Genomic DNA, 22,161 nt, shown 5'->3' with positions numbered 1-22,161 from the left:
GATTTATTCCCCAGGACTGGCGGACATCTGGACAGACATCAAGGATAACTTAGTCTAACAAGTAGCAGACTAAGAATGGTAATCAGTGGGTTTTTCCAAAGGCAGAACTGGCAACAAATACAGTCCTGCTGATGGAGCCAGTCATCATATACTTTCCATGTCTACCACAGTCCTGATTCTAAAACTTGCCATTTTGGCTTCTGGGTTGAGCCTGAAAACGAATGGTATCTATCACATCTAGTCATGCTTCACTTGATGATGGTGACATATTATGATAAAAACACAATTAACTTACTACATTATTGCAAGAGCATCAGCGTATACTTCCTCCAACTAATATGACTATGATGTCACCAGGCAATGTAACTTTGCAGGACCACTGCTCATGTACGACAATCTGTCACTGACCTAAGTGTTCTTAAATGAAATATGACTATGTTTTCACCACAATTTACCAGTTATTCTTCATTTATCATCTCAGTGACAAAGATGTGTTTACCACTCAGAGCTTCAGTTTCTTCATTTAAAACAGGGCTAGCACTATACTTAATGTACAGAATTGTGGTTAAGACTGGAGAAAACATTGGGGCATAAATTATGTATCCAGTAAAGCATCTGGGATATAGAAAGCACTCAATAAAATTGCAGCTCTTAATATTACTGTTTAGGTTGAATAGTTTAGGATGGTCTAACCAATCTATAGCTACCTTGCATAACCCAGCTGGCCATGATGAAGTCTGCAGAGTTATGCTAATCAGCCACAACAACTGGCTGATCACTTGAGAGGGTCCTGTTGAAGAGGCTCCAGATGATTTGGGTATCCAATCAGTGGCTGGACAGTGCAGCAATTTAGAGATGTGTTTGTGCCCTCTGTGATCATCAGCATTAGTCTTCTCCATGAGTCTAAGAGAAGAGCAGACTCTCTCAAACCCAGCTCTCTTCCCGTAGCTCTGTATCTGGCCTCATTTTTTTTCTTCACCAAAACATACCAGAAGTTAACCAAACAAGAAGAAAACTTAAAATATTTATATCTTATCTTATAACTGAAGAAATGAAGCATCATCGTATCCATCTGAGGAGAAGATAGGAAAATACACTTTGGGGTTTTACCTCTCTTCTTAAGGATGTGTTAAGTCCGTCTTCCAGAAGCACTCTTTGAAGTTACTATCTCAAATGGACTTTTGAGTCAGCATACACTGTTTGCCTGGCTTTACAGCCCTTGAGGAGAAAATGAGCTAATGATGACGGTAGAGGCAAATGGGGGCTCAGATGTCAACTGTCATGTCATGTTTGCCCTGCTGCAAAGGCAGCAGCCGTTCTACCAAATGTATCCCTTGTTTTCCAATGGAAAAAGAATACTTTTCCAACCTTAAATCCTTGTTCCTAAGTATGTTTCTTACCTACAAATAACATTCCAAATGGTGCCTCTGTATTATCTCATTCATTACATTTTATTAAATTCACTTGAAGCGCATAACAGCCATGTGATTAATTTTTTTTTCTGGAATGTGAAATGTTGGTTATAGTTAACCCTGATGCCTAAAGAATCATATATTGGGTCCTAAAGCCCAACTCAGAACCCAGGTAGATATCTAGAGAGACGAAAACCTGTTTGGGGAGAATCCATCCGAACCATTAGTTGTTGAAATGGCTTCCCGGCATTGCTATAAATGCTTCTTATCAAGACACAGATCTTCTTGCTGTGTTATGGGGACAGCTCCTATAATTTGCTGCAATATTAACTGGACAGTATATGCCCTAAACAATAAACTCATAAGTAATTTCAGATAATCAAGCATTTCCTGCCTCAAAAAGCTAGGAAATTAAAGAAGATGCTAGGTGAGCATAATATTTATCCTTCAACTCTGCTAATTCAGAGCCATGTTTCATTATATCCCCTGACTCCTAAAGATAAATTAAAATGATGCTATTGGTTCTACATCTAGAAAACTCAGTTGCTACAGGTAAAAGAGCTTAAAAAAATCATCTCCACTTATAGTCTGCTATTAGTCAGTATTGGCCCAGGGACCCAGCATCGTCTCTAGGCTGCTATCTTGGCACTTTTCCTAAAGTAGAAGCTTTCCTGCACAGTGCCTGGTGACCTTCTGCCTGCTTCAAGGTGAGGCTCTTAGATCCTTAGATTGTGCTGTCAGACAGGAGTTGAAAACTTTCTTATGCTAGTCATCGGGGCAGGATTTAAATAACCACATATCTCATTAAGAGTACGTTTTACGGTATTATTCAACAGTCTATTGGAAAAAGCTTATGACTTTCTGGGTAAGAGAGTGGCTTCCTCATGCTAGCGAGTACCCAAGGCTCATTAACCCCCACTAGCACTGAGGGACTTACAAAGGTGCTCACAAACCCTAGCCTTAGATGGGCCTATATCCACCGGAAGATCCACTCCCACGAGTAGCGGACGAATCTTCTTTTCCTGAATCATCGGTTCTGCAGGCCTTGGTGTCTGGAGAAAAAGGCTTCCAAAACAGTCTCTTCTGACTTCGGTATGTTGAAGAGAGCCAAGAGTCTGTTGTGTAGCCCAGCCCATTCTTATTCCCTGTACAGAGTCATCACAGCTTACATGCCTTGTATGACAAGGATTGACAAAGATATCTCTCCAGCCCCTGGCTTCTTCTGTACCAGATTCATGTACCCACAGGCACCCCTGTCTGTATGCTGGATGTCTAATCCACAGCTCAATATGGCCTCATTCAAAATAAAGTGATTGGTTTCTGCTACCTAGTGACCTCACTTTTCTACCAAACCTGTTCTTTCTAGATCATACTTTTCTTGGGAAAACAGTATCATCATCCAACCAGGTGTGCTGGGTTCCTTTTTCCTCTTCCCCACAGTCAATCCCTCTTTAACTTCTTCCCTCTACAGTTGCCAGTTGATCAGCCCCACTTAGCTCTTCCTCCATCTTCTTATAGTCTACACAGCCACTTCTTTGCACCCAGATTCTGCAGCAGTCTCCTATTGTCTCTCTCCCTAGTCTTGACTCAGTTCGGGTCTTGTATGACTTACTTTCCCCTGGAGCTTCCCTTTGCCATTTGCTTACTACAACACCAGGAAAAGTTTTTAAATGAATATTCTAGGCTGGACCTTAGTCCCTAGCATTTTAAGATGTTTTTTTCTATTTCTTCGAATATTTTGAATAACCCTTTATCCTTTGAAATCTGACAGGTAGGCAAGCATATACTTTAGATACTTGCCAGGGCGTTCTCCATTATGGATACAGAGACTTTTAAAATGTTATTTTTAACTGTGTTATTTTTAAATCACATCACTCCCATGCTTGTAAATACCATAGGAAGAATTTGGTATGGAACTGGTGCTACCTATTGTTTGCATGTGTTCTTGTGCTAAGGGGTCGTATGCTTGCCGCAGAAATGGTGAAAAGAGCTTTAGAATGAAATTCAGAAAGCTGGGCTTCTGGTCATTACTCACCGTGTGGCTGGAATCGATTTCTGGACCCTTGTAGCCTCCGTTCTCTTGACTGTAAAATAGACATTATACTACATGGCAATTCAAATAGGATCAATAAGATGATTAAGTAATATGTAGGTGTCACAGTACTTTGTCTACTGGAAACTGGTGTAAGGAGCAGGAAATAATTACCTCATTCTTCACACACCGAATTCAACTCTGAAAAAAAATGGAATAGAAGCGGCCAGAAGATGAGGATAAATGGGGAAAGTTCTATGAGCAAGGGAAGAAATTTTTTTAATTTGCCCAAAGTACTTGCGTGTGTGTGTGTGTGTGTGTGTGTGTGTGTGTGTGTGTAAGGCATGAGCACAGTTTTTATATTACCTTACTATATCATCAGTGATAAGAAATGATTTCACTTCCTCCCAATTTCTATTTATTTATTTGTTTCCTGTATTCTTCTCAATATAAGGGGTTTTTCTTTGTTTTTCACTGAGCTAGGAAACCCTGTATTATTTTTATAACAGAAAAAGCAGGAGGTACTAATGGTTTACATTTTTCAGTTTTTAATTTCCTGGCTTCTAATAACTCTCAAAACTAACATTTTCTGTATTACATTTGAGTCACAAATACTTTACAGATTACCGCCTCTTGCTGCTCAGTGGAGCCTAAAATAACATTTAGAGATTTACAGGTCATAGTCTGTAGTCTTAAGAAGGCATGATGCTCCAAATGATACTCATGGAGGTATATAGGGCACCATAGCTATGGGTAGATACAGAAATGGCCCTCTTGTAAGGTAAATATAGTTTTTTGGAGAGTGAGCACCCAGAATCCTCAAGTTACTTAAGGAAGTTAAGTCTCATGTGAAATTTAATGATTTGTCCACATATAGTCCAATTTAATTGGGATGATATTTTATAGAATCTGTATTATCACTCTTTGTAATCTGGTATATCAGCCACTTTGGATTTTGTTTTTAAAGTAATGACCATACTTTTCCATAGGTCTTACAAGTTTGTTTTTTTTTAATTACCTATATCTTTCCATGCCTCAATCTTAGCCTTTACCATTTTGAGAGCATGCAACATTGGGCCTGCGTTCACCACCTTGAACTCAGAAACATTATTATTCCCTAGTAAGGCTAGTAGACTTCATGCTTCAAATAAATTTAGAAATTAATAAAAAGTCTCCTTCTAGAGCCACCACTTTACAATCTATACTGTAAAGCTTTAAACACTGAACATTCTTAAAGATGTTCAGTTTTCTGCAGTAGATGACAGTAGGCAGAATACAGAACTGTCCTCAGCAGTACAGTTATGTGCTGCTAATGCATATGAGCTCAGGTCTAGATCATACTGCCTGTGAGACACATATGTGTGGGTAGGTCCTAGGGAAAGGGCTACAGAGGTAGTTGTTAGGTTTTTAAAAAGAGGTGGGCGAGTAAAACTGCACCAGCACGCACGTGGTATTCAGGTAAGGGGTAGGTTTATTCAGTAGACCTGCTGGGACCAGGCAAGGTTGGCACTCCACGTGGCTGGGAAAGAGAGAGGAAAGAGCTAGAGCAGAGAGAGAGCAGAGAGAACCAGAAAAGAAGAGCAAGAGCAAGAGGGCGTCTGGGCCTGGGCTAGGCCTTATGTAGGGTATGGGCGGGGAAAGGTGTGGCCACATCAAATTCAGATGTGACCTCAGCGGATGCAGATGTGACCTCTTCCAGGTGTCCCAGTTGCCTAGGTAACGCAGGTACTGGGTGGAGACTTTGCTGCGAGGAGGGTGGAGTCTGCTTGCCATCCAGGGGCGGACCTTACAGTAGTTTTCTAATGTCCAAGAAAAAAAGTAGGAGACGGGGGTGTAGGATCATTGGAAATTACTTCCGAGCCTCAGGCATGAACACCCAGTCTGCCACTTGCTTAACCACAGTGATGGGGTCAAAAGGGAACACCACATGCCCAACTCAAAGCCAGCACTATCCTGAGTGGGAAATTATGCCCTGTCATTCTGAATTAGCAGTCATCTACGCTCCCTTGAAGAACATACAAGAATCACATTGATTCCACTATTTCCTCTCTTCCCATCCCATTTAACATGGATTTGGTGTTGTCCCTACAGAACTTACAAGATTGATCTATGGTTAACAGACCCACTTTCGAAAGAATGATATACTCTTAGAACAGAGCCCATGAATATGCACCAAGGGGATACAAAAGAATATGAGCTTTAGAGACAAGTGGACCCGAGTTCAAACCAATCCTCCTTCCTCCAATTGTATTCAATGTATGGCAGACCCCAGAAGCAAAATGTCTCTTAGCCTTTATTTTCTTAGCCTGAATCATGAAAAGGTCTCTCATAGAACTGTAGTGATGATTACATAAAAGTCCATTTCTAAGGTACCCAGCATTGGGCATATAGTGGACACTAAAAAGAAGAGTGCATCTCTTTTCCCTTCTGTTTGATATATTGATGAGTTTAGGGCCTTGGGGTATGCAGCTTACAGTATATCTCAGCCATTGAAATGACAGCTATGCAAATCCTCAGTCTATCTTCATCATTATCTTTTGCTGTGTTTTCCCATGAGATAGACACTGCCCTGACCTTTCTCTTCTGCACCTTCACATTTCAAGTCAGATTGCCTCAGGGTTCAAGAAGTGGCCACACTAAAGGGCATCTTCATATTTAATTAGCCCCCCCCCCAAAGAAGTGGAAACAGAATTACTTCACCTTGAGTCAAGAGTTCCCCATGGCTTTGGTATTATCTCTCCCCAACAGGATGCTAAAGATCTGATATATTTTATTTCCAGATACTCAGTACCAGCCACTTTCTTTACTAACCAAGAAAGTCTGAAAATGGAACCTCGACGGCAGTCAGGTTAGGAGTCTGGGCCATCCAGGGACACTTCCAGAGGAGCCGTGTTAAATGGCCCTAGTCACTCTGATAGATTCCCTTGTCTTAATCCCATTCCAGCAAGTAGCCATCTGGAGATGAAGTGTCCTGTGCTTTCCAGCATGCTGGCCCACGAAGAGGTGACATCAGTAGAGCCAAAGGACGCCCACACGAGCATAACTTTACAAGGAGAGATTGAAACAAAGGAAAGCTAGGCCCCAGATTCTACCAGATTTGCTCTTTACCTAGCACCAGAACTGCCTGTTACCCTATACTAAAAACTGTGGAAGAGGCTGTGTACAGCCAACTCGAAACTTTTGTAAGAACCTGGGAGAGATCCATTTTAAAAATGATTTGCATCTTGTATCTTTTCTGCTCAAAACACAATAGAACTTGTCTTTAATACTTTTAAAGTCTTTTCTTTTTTACAGTCCCTGATTTATTTTTCTCAAAGGGCATGTCTACGTGCCACTTGGCACCCAGCACAAGGCTGGAGTGCAACCAGGATGATGACAATGACGTCATCTAACAGGAGGTGGTCCAAGGAGCAGGGATGCTCAGAGCACATCCTGCCCACCTGAAGCCTTGCAGAGTCTCTGGATTCATGCCCCAAGCCCACGTGAGCTAGCTTCACTCAGCCACATAAAAGTCACAGGATAAGAGAAAGGAGCTGAAAATACTTTGTCCCATTCTGTCTGTCCAGACCTTCTTACAAACTCTTGGTGGGCCAAAACAAGAATACTTGGCAGAAACATGATGCCAGCACGTGTATGTGTGCATGTGGTTGTATGTGTCTGAAGAATTGATGCTATGCGTGAGTGATGTAAATGAATGCAAACCTCCCTGTTATTCTCAGGCTCAGGGTGTATTTCAAAAGACATGAGTATCAAGTACAGCAATAGCATTAGACCCATGGAGCATTTACTCCATGGAGATGAACAAAAGGGGTAAGTCTGTAACAGGTGACTTGTAAATGATGTTGAGCTGGTGGGGGTTTTTTCTCTCTCTTTTCCTTTGTAAATGTAAGTGATAATTGGGATTTGAATTCTGGTCTTGCTCTTGATAGGCAAACACTATATTCCTTGAGCCAAACCCCCAACTTTTTATGCTTTTTATTTTTCACAAAGACTATCCCTTTTTGCCCTAGGTGGTTTCAGGCATTCTCCATCCATCCGCCAACGCCTCATAGATAGCTGAAATTGCAGACATGTATTAATTATCATGCCTGGCTTGTTTGTTGAGATGGTGTCTTACTTTTTTGCTAGTGCTGGCCTTAAACTATGATTCTCTCAGTCTACCTGTTCAGTAAGTTGGGATTGAAACATGAACCATTGTGCCTATCTTGCTCTTTCTATTAAAATTTACAGATAAGGCAATACCATTTTTTAATCTTAAGCACTACTTTTCCTTCCTTGCCAGTGCATGCCCAGACTACATCTTAGCTTCTCTGAATCATTGCCTACATCTCATAAAATTCTAATGCATTTGAACTCTTCCATGCAGTGTTGTTTTTTTTTTAATAAACTCACTGCTTCGTGCTGCCATTTCCCTAATCCAATTTCAGAACATTTTACTACTTCAGACAGGTTCTTGTGACTATTTACAGGTGACCCTTGTATTCTTTGTCAGTCCAGGCAAAGCCAACAATATATTTTCTGATTCGATAGTTCTGTCTTCTCTCAAAATTTTACCTATAGCAATTTTAATATTTGTTAAAAAAATCACAGATTCACTATCTGCTTGTAATCATACTTACTTGAAAACTACATAATATTGGAATTTACCATAACTTCCAAGATTTTAACATTATTTTATTCATTACAATGTCTTCTATAGGTATTTGTAAATGAGAAGTCTATGATATAGTGTTGGTCTTGGCTGTTTTGTGAATCTGTGGAATCGTACGTCTTTCAAAGTACTCCCAGTAGTCTCCTCAACAGTAATCTCAGTTCATATGTTACAGATTGTGGGAGGGGGTAGGAGTATCACAGGATGTTACTTAGAGTTGTCACTAGAGACTGCTAGGGTAATACTCTATGCTTAATGAACTATAAATACTGAATATCTGTAGCCAATTCATTTGGTTGATCAGAACACAGTGCCAAAGGGGCAAATTCCAAATCTCATCCATGGCCACAGGTTATCACCTTATAAATGCTGGTTGTTGACCCCCTGATCAATACAAATCCATCACATCACAACCCTTAGGAAGAGAGCAGAGATGGAGGAGGCCTATTCATCAGAAGCCATGGGCAGGGGCCCTCTGCACAAAGAAAGATACATTGCTGTTCATTTCAAAGGAAGAAAACTAAGGCTCTAAGAAATCATAATTACCCACATCATGGACACTACATGAGCAACCAAATGAATTTAACCCAGTGGTATTTTTAGAACAGAGGACAAATAAAATATGAAGTCAATTTAAAAGCCAAATCTCACATGTGGCTATAAAAGAATTTTACTATCATTTGGGATAATGCATATTATAGAAAAGAAATCAACGTGGCATTTATGCACAATGCCAGCTGGAATGCTATGATGGTTCCCCAACACACAGCCCTCACCTCCTCCCTCTCCTCAGGAATGAAACATGAGCTCTGTATTACTTGTGCCTTGTGGTATACAGCCACCTTTTCCAGCACATGGTCTCCAAATGCTGACTCTGCTAACAGCCATGTTGGAGGATTTATATGTAAATTTCTATTATTTTGTGCAGTAGGAGAAACTCGCTTATTTGGATTCTATTGTTTACAATCAGGAAATTATGTGTTGTATTTGTTTTCTTTTCCCTCCTCTTCTGGAACCCATGAGAACTTTTTGGCATGGCCCTTCATAAATTACAAGCTAGTATTAGGTTATCATTGTAAAAAAAAAAAAAGTGTGGGTTGAGACAAAAAGCAAGACTTCCTTTAGTTCCAGACGGCAATGATTCCCTCAAAAGGCAGAGGACTAATTCTAGTTTTGCCAGTCCAGAGCAGTAGTGTTGAGGAGACAGATATCCACAAATGTCCAAATTGATTGTGAAAATATTCTTGTCTGAAAGTATCTGTGCCTGGTAAGGCTTCAAGATGGCTAAGGCATGCAAAGCAGAACCCCAAATTAACCCACTTGTCCATCTAGGGCTCTGTGGCTTAAGTTGCTGAGGGAGAGCCAGCACTCAGCATGAGATTTCACTAGAAGTTTTTGGAGTTACTACTATGTATTTTGTACTTAGAGAATTCTACATTTAGAGAGAAAGAGGCAAATGACCTGTCATCAATAATAGAAACCAATAAGCTGGTCCTTGGTGGCTTACACCTATAATCCTAGCTACTTAGGAGGCTGAAATCTGGAAATAGTCACTGTTTTGGAACAAGCTCTTACAGAAAAGTTCCATTTCAAAAAATAACCAGTAAAATGCAGGGCCAGAGGCATGGCTGAAAGGGTGGAGCACCAGCCTAGCAAGTACAAAGTTTTGAGTTCAAATCCTAGTACCACCAAAAAAATAATAATAATTAGAATTAATACTTCTCCAGTATCAAGGGTTCTTGTCCTGACAGTAAGAATTCATGAACTGATTCTACCATGGAATATTAATGACAAAAACTATGTAGCATATAGCAATTTGAAGTTCCTCTTACAATGCCCATAACTAACCAAGAAGCTTAAAACTAATCTGAAAAGCAATGTGATACTTGTAATCATCAAAACTTCAAATGTTATCTTGGGGCTACTCATTCACTCCTGTAATTCTAGCTACACAGGAGGCTGAGATCTAAGGATTATGTTTCAAATTTTGGCTAGCCCAGGTAGAAAAGTCTGTGAGAATCCTACCTCCAATAAGCTAGCAAAAGGCTAGTTCGAGTTTTGGGTTAAGTGGTAGAACCCCAGCCTTGAGCAGAAAAAAAAGCCAAGGATAAGGCCCAGGGTTTGAGTCCAAGTCTCAAAATTGGGACAAAAATTTCAAACAGTTTTGAGTGATGACACTAGTCACTTATGGCGTTCAAAAAGAAATTTATTCCATCTTTTATTTTTTTTAATTAAAATAAGCTATGAAGACTGAAAGCAGGAGCTCTTGGGCCTGCCAAGCCCAGTCTTCTTGAGCTTTTTACTTACCTGTTTTCTTCACATCTAAAATGGGTCACGGCACTGTCACCATTTACATCTCTTCAGGGATAACTTTAATGGGCAGTAATTTTCAGTGGGTTGTTTTGTTTTGTTTCCCTTTACAATTCCATTCCTAAGGAATCATTAAAGAAATCAGACATCAATAATTCCTTGACTTCTGGAACTCCTCTTGGAAACCAAATAAGGATTCCCTTTACCTGAAGCAGGAAATTGTGTGTGTGTGTGTGTGAGAGAGAGAGAGAGAGAGAGAGAGAGCATATAGGAGTGAGGTTTTCATCTTTACTCAAGGGTCATAACTCAAGACAAAACCTGTTTTGGGCCCTCAGTGACAACAGAAGAATTAGCACATATGGAACCCATGTCTATCTAAAGTTCAAGAGTGTACAGAGGAAAGGACAGAATTGAATGGGAGAATAATCATTGTCTAAGTAACACCACCTGCCTTGTAGCCCCTGGGAAGATGAGGAGATCTCAGCTCTGATTGTTAAGAATTGTTTTAAGAATTTTAGTGCATGACTTTATAAAGTTTGAATGTTTTCTCCAAGGATGTGATAACTCCCCAAAAGTTAAAAATCATCAGTGTAAGCCAGGATGTATAACACTGACCGAGTCTCTGACTCTATTGTGTCATAAAAATTGCCAGTAATATTGAACAGGGTGTATTGAGAGTGAATCATGTTAATTCATTCCCTTAAATGGGACATAAGAAGGAGGAGAGACAGAAGGGGGCAAGAAGGGAGGGGGAGAGAAAGATTGAGAGAGAGGAGTGAGGGAGGAGTTCCCACATTGGGCAACTGTAGTACCTCCACCAAGCCTGCACACCCAAGTTGTTTCTGTTTTTGTTTTTGTTTGTGTGCTACGTCTAGGGCTTGAGCTTAGGGGATAGGTGTTGTCCTTGAGCTTTTGTGCGCAAAGCTAGCACTCTACCACTTCCAATCTTTTAGTGGTTCATTATGGATAGGAGTCTCATAGGCTTTCCTGCCCAGGCTAGCTTCAAACCATGATCCTCAGTTCTCAGCCTCCTGAGTAGGTAGAATTGCAGGTGTGACTGGCCCCACTCCAGGTTGTTTTATGAGCAAAATGACCAGCACATCAGGAGCATCCATGCTTTTGATCAGCTACTCTTGACTTGTGATTTGCTTAAGTTTTACCTATTCTTCCTAGAAGGGCCTCAAACTGTGGGTGTTTGAAACAATTCCTCTCATTGCCATATGGTAGAATTATGGTTCTCTACCCTTAGTGTAAACAAGATAATAGTTAAAGGGTTTATTTCTGAGTCCTGGGAGAGTGTGATTAAGAATGAAGCCCCAATTCTACCTTTTTTTATATTTTGTGTCAGTCATAGGGTTTGAACTCAGAACCTGGGCACTGTTCCTGAGCTTCTTCATGCAAGGCTAGTGTTTTACCACTTCAGCCACAGCACCACTTCTAGTTTTCTGGTGATTAATTGGAGATAAGAGTTTCATGGACTTTCCTGCCTGGGCCGGCTTCAAACCGTGATAGATCTCAGCCTCCTGAGTAGCTAGGATTACAGGGACAAGCCACCCGGGCCTGGCTACCAAATACGCATTTTTTAAACAAAAATCTCCATGTTTACAAACATTATTGACATTAAACATAGTTTTTGAATTATAGGCATCGCTGTACCCCCCCATTTATAGTATTGCTTACCTAGTGAAAGGGATGACTGCTAAATTCAGTTAAAGCATATAATTTTGCTAACAAGTCTTACCTAACATTCAAAGGTAAAAGGCTATCCTGCATGGTTTAATTTCATACACATCGATAGTTTGAGCAATAACAAAAATCTAAAAGTCTCAAAATCTTTCCTAGGATTTTAAAGTATTTCTAATGAAGCAAGATCATATACAAACTCTGATAGAAATAACACCAAAAGCATATGTAGAAGTCCAGTGTGCTATCCATTGCACAACAGAGCTATTGGTATATTCTGTAGACCCTTCAAATAGTAAGACCACAGAGAATCTTAGAGATCTAATTCTTCATTTTAGATGAGCAATCTGGAGCCTAAAAATGTGAGGTAGCTTGTCCAGAACAGAAAGATATTTGGAAAAGCTGGTGTATTTCCCTTTCGGAGGCTCCTTCAACCTATAAACTGTGACGCTTATCCTGGGCTGTGTCTTAACTTGTCAGTAATTCATAGGTGCTGGGGAGAAACAACTGAATCACCATCCCCAGGCTGGACTGCAGTTATAATCACTTCCAGGCTCATTTCCTGAATGCATATCACATCAGAGTTGGGCAGCAAGTCCAGGGAGCATGCTAAGAGCTGCAAAGTAAGATAAAACCTCTGTGATGAAATTTTTGCCTCAGATAATACAGAAACCTCCTATGACCTACAACACCCATCTTATAGAAGAGATGCTCAAGGCTTAGTCTATCTGTAGCTATAAAGTTTGTATAATACAGGTAAAAATTCCTGGAAGACAGGAAAGGTATTTTTCTTGCATATTGACCAGATGACTTGGCCAAAGTTGTATACAGTGAATTTGAAAGAGGTCTGCAGAGAGCAATTATGTCTGAACTTCATGATGTATGGCTTAATGCCAACCATACTGCCTTTTAAACAACCCTTCTCTCTTATTGATTTAGTCATGTGAACTAAGAATATGGGGTCAACTAATCCAAATGATTTTTGGAATTCAGGGTCTGGCTTGGAGTGTATACATAAGAAGACATGTATGCAATTGTCAACATGTCTTAAATTGAACAGCTGATGCCTGTATGTCTGCATTTAATAAGCTAAGCTCTGGATATGAGCATGTCCCTTTAGAGACCAAGGAAGAAGTTATGTCTTGGGTTTCCCTTTGGACAGCATTGTTCAGCCATAGACAGGTTCCGGACTTAGCGTTTGGGGTATGCCTTGGAAGCACCTGATATATGCTGAGTAGTGCATTGCTCTGTGTGCTCAGCAGCAAAGCAGCAATTGAAAGTGATTTGGAGAGAATCCATCACACTTCATTTGGAAATCAGAAATATCGCTGTCAGAACTAAGGTTCATGTTTTGAATATGCATGTTCTTTCTTTAATATAGCTTTGGAATTGAAAATAAAAATAGACGAAAGGTCTGCTGTATAACCCAGATGAATAAAACCCAGAACATGTTTTATTTATGTAACAAGCTTATCACCTTGGCTAACAATTTTTTAGGGACTCCAGAGGAAGACATTTGAAAATAGGAACCTGTTCTTTTAAGTAATATTTTTATGTAATATTTGCACAAATAGGTTATTGAAAACCTGAATGAGAGAGAAGAAAGTACTGCAGACGTGCTGTGTTCGCCATTTCAGCCTCAAGGACTGGATGGGGTTTTTAGGGGCCCACAAATGCAGGAGTCTGGGGAGGAGGCAGAGATGTCTATCTGGATAGTCCAGGGGTTCTGAATGGAGATAGAGCACCAAGGAGTTCAGTGCATCACATCCTGTATCGTGTGTCACATGCCAGGGGAGGGAAGGAGGTCTGTGCATTGGAACACCTAGGTAATGGGTCTCTAGAGCATAGAAGGGAATCTCCCCTCCTCTCAGCTGCCCCACCTAATACAGCCATTTGTCACCACCAGCTAGCCTAGCAGCTCCTTCACTTCAAATAAGGGCAGGTGCTCCTAGCAGCAGCCAAGCCATAAGCTGCTTTTCCTAGGATTCTTATTCCTTTACTTTGCTGCCTGTCCTTGGAGAAGGAAAGCAAAGTTACTTCTTCTCTTTATTGAGGCTGTTGTTGCAGCATCTCCTAATAACTCTTCACCATGAAATGCACACAGCCATTAAGATCTGTCTAGCTTTGCTTTAACTCGCCAACGTCTGCAGCCATCATGACTGGGCTGCAGTGTGAGAGCACAGAAGCACGTAGAAGCAGAAGTCCAGAGGGCAGATCAGCAAATCACCTGTGCCTTCTTTCCGTTTTTGTATGAGTAGCCATCTGAGGAGAATCTTTGTAATTTCTAAATGGATGCAACAGGAAAACCTAGAATAGACTGAGATCAAAGAAAACCTTTAGTCTTTAGAGGAAGCCCATTCTCAAAGCCTGTTCTCACACATTTGAGAATCAAATATATTCAATAGGAAAATTCACTATATAGTCCAAATTCTTGAACAAGGGCTGTAATATCACCATGTCACTGTTTCCAAGGTCTTAAACAAGGGCTGTAATATCACCATGTCACAGTTTCCAAGATTATAAAAGAATGCTAATAATGTCTAGTCCCTAAGAACTGTGGATGTTAGAGAAAATACTAAGTACATACATAAATATTATATACATGCATTCACACACAGACACACACACACACACACACACACATAATCTCGTTGCAGAGCAGTATCTGGTGGGGAGAGAGGACAGTACTGGGGGTTTAAACCCAGGATCTGGTGCTTGCTAGACAGTCTCTACCATTTGGGCCATACCTCCAGCCTTTATTTCTTTATTTCTATTAATATTCATTGTTTATAAAGAAGGAATTTCATTGTGGCATTTCCATGCATGCATACAACATACTCTGATCATACTCACCGCCTCTATAGCTTTCTCTTAACCCCTTTTCTCATAATTTCAGCAGGTCTTATTGCCCTCTTTAATACTTGAACCATATTTCTTCTCACTTGCCATGTTCATTCGTCCTTCTCTTCTATCTGCTTTCCCCCCAATAGAGCCTATTTTACTTTCCTGTTATGCTGTTTCTTTTGTGTATATATTAATTGTATAAAGGAGTTTCACCATGTTATTTCAGATGTCATTATAATATGCCTTAATTAGAATAACCTCTATTGTTGCTTTCTCTATTATTTTCTCTCCATTTCTTTCTCTTTCCCGATCCTCTCAACCTCATATTGAACAAGAGCTTTCCTTGAGGTTCTTTTTGCCATCTTCATTCATAGTTTCAATATATTTAGAATTTATTCACCATCTACTTTTTTTCCTCTCTCTTTCCCCTTATGCCCCTAGATAGTCCCAGAGTTAGAATCATGTCTTTAGGTCTAGCTTTCACAAATGAGGGAAAACACCCAATATTTGGTGTTAAAGTCAAAAACTTAAAAGTTTGTCTCATCTTGTGCAACAGAATAAACCCCAGTTCCATCTGTTTTTCTTTTTTTTTTTTTTTTTGGTCCAGTCGTGGGGCCTGAACTCTGGGCCTGGGCGCTGTCCCTCAGCTCTTCAGCTCAAGGCTAGCGCTCTACCACTTGAACCACAGCGCCACTTCCGGCTTTTTTCTTTTTACTTATGTGGTGCTGAGGAATCAAACCCAGGGCCTCATGCGTGCAAGGCAAGCGCTCTACCACTGAGCCACCTTCCCAGCCCTCCATCTGTTTTTCTCCACATAACATCATTTTATACCTTTCTGACATGAATGTACCAGATCTTCATTGTTTCCATTTCTTTATAAAAGGGGCATACAATCTGCTATCCATCCCAGATAGTGGTCAGAGTCCATGAGATAGGCAGGCCTCCAAGGCTGACCAACTTCCTTTCAGAAAGAACATCTTATCACATAGCCTCTCATCAACCTACGTCACCTTCTTACTCGTCATAAACAGAGAGTCTACAGATGGTATGAACTTGCACCTTTTGGGTGCAAGTTTTTTTTTTTTTTTTGGGTCCGGTCATGGGGCCTGAACTTTGGGCCTGGGCGCTGTCCCTCAGCTCTTCAGCTCAAGGCTAGCGCTCTACCACTTGAGCCACAGCGCCACTTCCGGCTTTTTCTTTCTTTTTGCTTACGTGGTGCTGAGGAATCGAACCCAGGGCCTCGAGCATGCAAGGCAAGCGCTCTACCACTGAGCCACCTTCCCAGCCCATGGGTGCAAGTTTTTTCTTGAGTTTCTTTTTGCCATCTTCGTTCATAGTTTCAATATACTTAGAATTTATTCACCATCCACTTTTTTTCCTCTCTTTTCCCCTTATGCCCCCCCTAGATAGTCCCAGAGTTAGAAGTTTTGGATGCATTGGAGGCTTACCAGGACTGGGTGTGGCAAAAATAAGAGCAGCAAAGAGAAAAATCTCATCAGGTATTATACAGCTGTATATTGGGGCACAGAACATGCCAGGAGCCTCAGGAAGATGAGAGTAGATGATGCCGCATTTGGGAGTTCTGTACTACTTGCTATTACTGGCTTTGCAGATGTGAGTTCACCTTGACCATTGTTAACATCTGTAAGCCTACTGCACAAGGCATTTTGAAAAAACTAGCTGAAAGGAAATGGATGTCAGTAACTAGTCATCACATAGGTAAGAAAAGGAGTTCCCTGCAAGTTCTGTTTTCATGCCTAATGGAATTTCCTGTCCTGCCCCAGCATTAAACTAATCCAGATTACTCTTTTTACATTATCTTTCCAAAAAACCACAAAAAGAGCTAAACTCTTACCAACAAGCACTTCTCCTGGAACATTTCAGTTTAACAGTAATAAGCTGAAGTGGAGAATTAGCATCCCCATCTCAGAGATTAGGAAGTGAGTTCGTCCTCAGACACACAGTCTGGTGATGGCGGATCTGAAACTGCTGTGCTTTACCTCCTGTGGCAAACCAACGACTTTTCTCACTTCACCAAGAGACACATTCAGGAGTAATGGTGAGCGTTGAGGATGTTCCTTGGTCCCTATGGCATTGGTACTTGAGGCACAGTAAAAGGTAAGGAATCACAGTTAACAAGCCTAAGTCTTGAAGACAACAGGCTAGAGCTGCAGTGCTGCCTTTGCATCTCCTTACTTGTGGAGTGTTGTTTCTACTCCTTACCATCTCTAAGCCAAGACTCCTCATGTCATAGAATCATCATAGCAGCAAATGTGGGAACATAGGTGAACTGCTTTCCTGTTGCTAGGCAAATGTCACTTGCTATTCGAGTTTGATTCTTTTCCATTCCACTACTGACTTGCTTTTTGAGTCGTTGGAAATCTCTCCCAATGCCAACTGCTGATACAGCATCTCTCAGAAATCATCCTCAACCTTTTGCTTTCAACCTGTAGTGACCTAGAATCTTTAGGGATGTTACTAAAATAGATTTCTGGGCCTCAGGGATTATGTCCCAGCACAGTGGGATAGAGTCTTGTAATATTCAGCTTTCAAGAGAGCCCCACTCGATTCTGGAGTTGCTAGGCTGTGATTATGCTTTGAAAAAAAAAATACTATCCTGCTAGCTCCTCATACAAAGAATTATGGTATGAGCTGACAAAGAACTTGACTAGCATCATTTTTCTCTGTCAGTCACACTTGGTTCCTGATACTGACTCAAAGGAACAGGGAAGTTCGCGGTAGGTCACTGGGTTTGTAAACCGGGTTTGAATCTAAGCTACACAGTTAAAGCTCCCAACCGTCCATGAACATCTTTAGGAGGTGGAGCATCATCACCTTCTTTCTTCTTTCTTTACAGACACATTCGCCAGCAAAGTGGCAGCCATCCAGGACCAGTATGCAGATGCGTCCATAGGTAACGTCACTGGCAGCAATGCGGTGAATGTCTTTCTGGGAATCGGCGTGGCCTGGTCTATTGCTGCCATCTACCATGCGACCAATGGGGAACAGTTCAAAGTGTCTCCCGGCACGCTAGCTTTCTCTGTCACTCTCTTCACCATTTTTGCTTTCATCAATGTGGGGGTGCTGCTGTATCGACGGAGGCCAGAGATCGGAGGTGAGCTGGGTGGGCCCCGGATTGCCAAGATCATGACTTCCAGCCTCTTTGTGCTCCTGTGGTTCTTGTACATTTTATTCTCCTCCCTGGAGGCCTACTGCCACATAAAAGGCTTCTAAAGGAACAATCAGATATAGTAACTTTATATATATACATATATATACATAAAATTATGTACAATGAACAGAGGAAACTGACATTTGTCATGTTCACTTACCTGCTGATGGAATCCAGCTTCAAGAGCATACTCTGTACTAGGGCCGAAGTCAGAAACCATCACCTCCCATTCCCGGGGCATCGTCATGTTGAACAAGATGTGGAGGCAGGGCCATCTTGCAGCTCTGTCTAAAAGGGCTGTACGCTCTCTAGGTTCAGAAATGGCTAAGGTTTTGGGTTGTTTTCTTGTTTTTAATTTTGTTTTCAGTGGGGTTGGGGAGGTACCTGATGTTCTGATGTTCAACTTTTGTTTCTGTTTTGTTTTGTTTCTGCTTTGCATTGTTTGTGTTGGGAGGGTCAAGGTTCTTGTTTCTCCTTATGAAACATGATGACCCATCCAAAGATACATGGGCTTGACATAAAATTTGAAATCATTAAGAGTCTCCTCACCTCTTCCAAACACTTGTCCATTACTTTGGATTAAGAAAGAATCTGGGCATAGAAGAAGGATGTGTTCTACACTATATTACCAAACTTCTCAATTGTTTCCTGGATGTGCTTAGAGACGAAGCTGCCTCTGAGAAGAAGCATGGGAGCAGGAATGGAGCCAGGAAGCCACCGTTCTAGAGTCTAGATCTCTAGGATATGGTGCCTGGCACGCTTGTTCAACAGGTACAAGGATAATGTGCCTAGATTCCCAGAAACAGGCAAAAACCCTTCCTTTCTGATCTCTAAGCTCTGGACTGTGATGAGCCAAGGCCCTTATTCCTTCCAGCTAACCCGCCAGGTGTCCCATTTCAATCCTCCTCCTCCTCCCTACCCTGCTCTGTGCAAACAGAAAGACTATCATCCTTTTCCATTCGCATCAGTATGTGTTCCAGCCCCACAATGCTGTTGCCTGGGATGTGTCCATCAGTTTTATTTTTGTAAGGCATCCATAGCTTGCCCAGTCCTGTTGCACTCATGACTAAACATTTGCTCCTTCTTCATGTGCCTGTTTGGGAATGTTGTTGTGATACTTGTTACACAGTGCATGGATGAAAAAAAATAAATAAAACAATGCGTTATCTGTATATAGTAGAGTATAGAAAATACCATCCTCTCATTCAGCAATGTTGATGGGACATTGAAGACATAAATGAGTTTTTCTTTTCACCTGAGTTGTTACTTTTGTGTTGTTACTGAGTTTGAGTATTACTAGGGATAGAAGAAGAAAATGGCTTACTATCCATGAATCTGCACACTTGTATCTAAGAAGCAATAACTGTCACGTGGAAGATGTTAATGCAATTGAGGGGATAGCAGGCCAGCTGCCAAGCTCCCCACAGAAGATTAGCCATGTGGAACACATCAGAGGTCTCTCATAACCACCTATAAATACAGGTAGGCCAAAGAAAAAAAAGCACTGGAGAGAAGTGGATGCATTAGATGAGCCTGGATCTTCAGAGCCACTGTTCCCAAACACCCTGTTCCCCCAAGTATTTATTGCACATCTGCTCTGTCTGGCACAGATGATAGTGCTAGTTTGTTCATTTCATTTTATTCTTTCATGTAAAAGACTATTTTGAGCCCTCTTTCTTGTCCTATCCAGTCCAGATCCCTCTGAATTTGTCAGTAGTCCCTGAGTAAAAATGAAGCCAGAGTGACCAATGGGCCTTTCAAAATATGTCTCCTCTACTTACGATAAAGAGAAGGCCATCCAATGAGATTAGTACCTTCCAGGAGGATTGCAGAAGATAGGTTTAACCCTTGAAAATGAATGGCTCTTTCTATGTCAGAATACCAAAGAGCTGGACAAACGCAACATCCCAAAGTAATGATTCTACCAGTGAGGAGCTAAGGAATGAGTGCTCACCTCTCAGACTTCTTCACCTCTAAGGAGTCCCAGGCAGGAGGCATTCCTGGTCCTCCATTCTGATTCAAAAATACTTCAGAATAAGCCCTTGAGACTTCTTTTCTCACTCTTCCATGCAGTAATCATGACCATTCATCCTTTCAATACGCATTTAGAGATTGAGTGAACAATGAAGCAGCGGTTGCCAAGTCAGTATGCCAGATCGTGTGCAACCTCCCAATGCCTGGATCATAACTAAGACAGCCTGGATTCCTGGTCTCCAGGGATATTTACTCAGTGAGTGTGATTGCCACATTGATGAGTACAAGTTAGCATAGCTACATTGAAATAGTTTTGTCAAGCAAACAGAAAAAAATTATGAAACTCAACACAAACACACTAAAACTGAACAAATTCAGCTGCCTAAATATCCAAGACACTTTTTAAAAGAGGGTAAGGGTTTTGTTTGACCAACTTGAAGAAATGTACATCTCTACCCAGTTTAAACCAAGAAGGGCAATCATGTTGATGATACACATCACTGAGAAGGTGCAGATACTCCTAACTTTTCTCTCTGTGGCAAAAGTCCTTTTCTGTGACCCATTCCTGACCTGCCATTGCCCTTCCCAATACTGGTGACTACTTTGGGGGCCCATTCTAACTCTTTTTTCTTGTTTGAGATTTTAAAAAATGGTGGCTAGTCTAGAAACATCGAATAAAAATAGTCAAGGCATATAAGTTGTTTAAACACTAGAAAGATTTCCTCTCACTCATTTTTAGCCATATTTGAAATGTCAATAACCCTGTAGTCAATCTTTACAGAGGAGTTTAAGAGATTTCTTACTATTGATCAATTTCAGTTTCAAAACTTTTCATTTTGTTTGCCTTTTCAAGTTTCGTAACTATAGGGAAAATATGATTCTGGTTGTCCAGGGTTGTTATTAATTATTATAGTTGTGTAAAATTATTTCATTTTGTTTGATTATTTTATTTTGTGTTTATTGTGCACAGCTTTGGGGGGGGGAAGTGCACTAATTGTGCTGTTCCTTATAAATGGTACACATTATTGACACAGAAAAATAAAGTTTCTAATTGTTTATGATCTAATCACTAGTGATGCCGCATTATCTGTACTACAGAATGTTTTCTCCTCATTGTCATCTACTTCATTTCTTTTGTTTCCATGTTCTGAAGAAATAAAGACCACAAAGATATTACTGTGCAGTTGATACGCTTATGCAAAAGAAAGTAGACACTGGGTGTGCAAGCTCTTCCAAATGTCAGCTCTGTACCCATCCAACATTCTTTTTAATGTCCCAAGAAAATACAATGTCAGCAAATTTGTCTATCTTACAAAAGTTAGGATAAATGTTCCCTCCATTTCACCAATCCTTTTTACAATCTTTGAGGATAGCTCTCTATTCCTTCTTTGTGTATCCCAGAACATAAACTAAAATAGGTACAGGTCAGGTAATAGTTTAGCATGCAGGGTATTAACCTCAAGTCCCAAATAACCATTGGGAATGTAGTTGCCTTCCAGTGGATGCTCAACTAATTGGGCTTTTTATACTACATCCCCTTTAATTGCCAATAGAACTTCTTCCTGTCTTATTCTGACTATCTAAATTATGTTATTGATTTCATGTCTCTATAATCAAAACAGAATAGGAAGGGGTGGCAACAAAAAATGAAATAAATACTTGTAGGGGAAAAATACAAACTGTTAATATAATAGAACCTAGGTATCAGATACAGGAAAATGATACTTTATACATCTGAATAGCTTTAAACTTTTCCATAGAATCCTTCCTTTATCATTATATAAATAATGTACTAATAAGGAACAATTAAAGTGTTTTCTTGATTCAAACAATGAATATGCTTCCTGGGTACAATATTTGGTTTAACACAAAATTAGTAGCCAGTATTTACTTCATAAATAAAGAGCAAGATGAGGAATTCAATAGCTAGGGTGCCCATGACCACTAGCAAAGTAAGCTGTCTCAGTGACAATGAGCAAACATGAACTTATTCAATGATTCTGATTCAATCTTTCCACCAGTGAAGACTTGATAGAACTTTGCTATCAGATGGTGTGACACCCTCTCTCCATGGACATAACAG

The 22,161-nt window shown here is 40.6% G+C and overlaps 1 protein-coding gene across 4 annotated transcripts in view; it reads left to right on the top strand.

The window, feature by feature from the left end:
• Nucleotides 1-21,144, top strand: part of Slc8a1 (solute carrier family 8 (sodium/calcium exchanger), member 1) — a 289,161-nt gene extending 268,017 nt beyond the window's left edge. For all 4 annotated transcript variants that reach the window (XM_013017993.1, XM_013017990.1, XM_013017992.1 and 1 more), the window contains one exon: nt 17,790-21,144. In XM_013017993.1, coding sequence (XP_012873447.1) covers nt 17,790-18,166 — 377 coding nt within the window. In that variant the 3' untranslated portion in view covers nt 18,167-21,144. The remainder of the gene's footprint in view (nt 1-17,789) is intronic.
• The last annotated feature ends 1,017 nt before the right edge of the window (nt 21,145-22,161 follow it).

This window comes from Dipodomys ordii, unplaced genomic scaffold (assembly GCF_000151885.1).
Source record: "Dipodomys ordii isolate 6190 unplaced genomic scaffold, Dord_2.0 Scaffold37, whole genome shotgun sequence".
In the NCBI taxonomy this organism is placed as follows: Eukaryota; Metazoa; Chordata; class Mammalia; order Rodentia; family Heteromyidae; genus Dipodomys; species Dipodomys ordii.
This window is presented reverse-complemented; position numbering and strand designations above follow the sequence as displayed.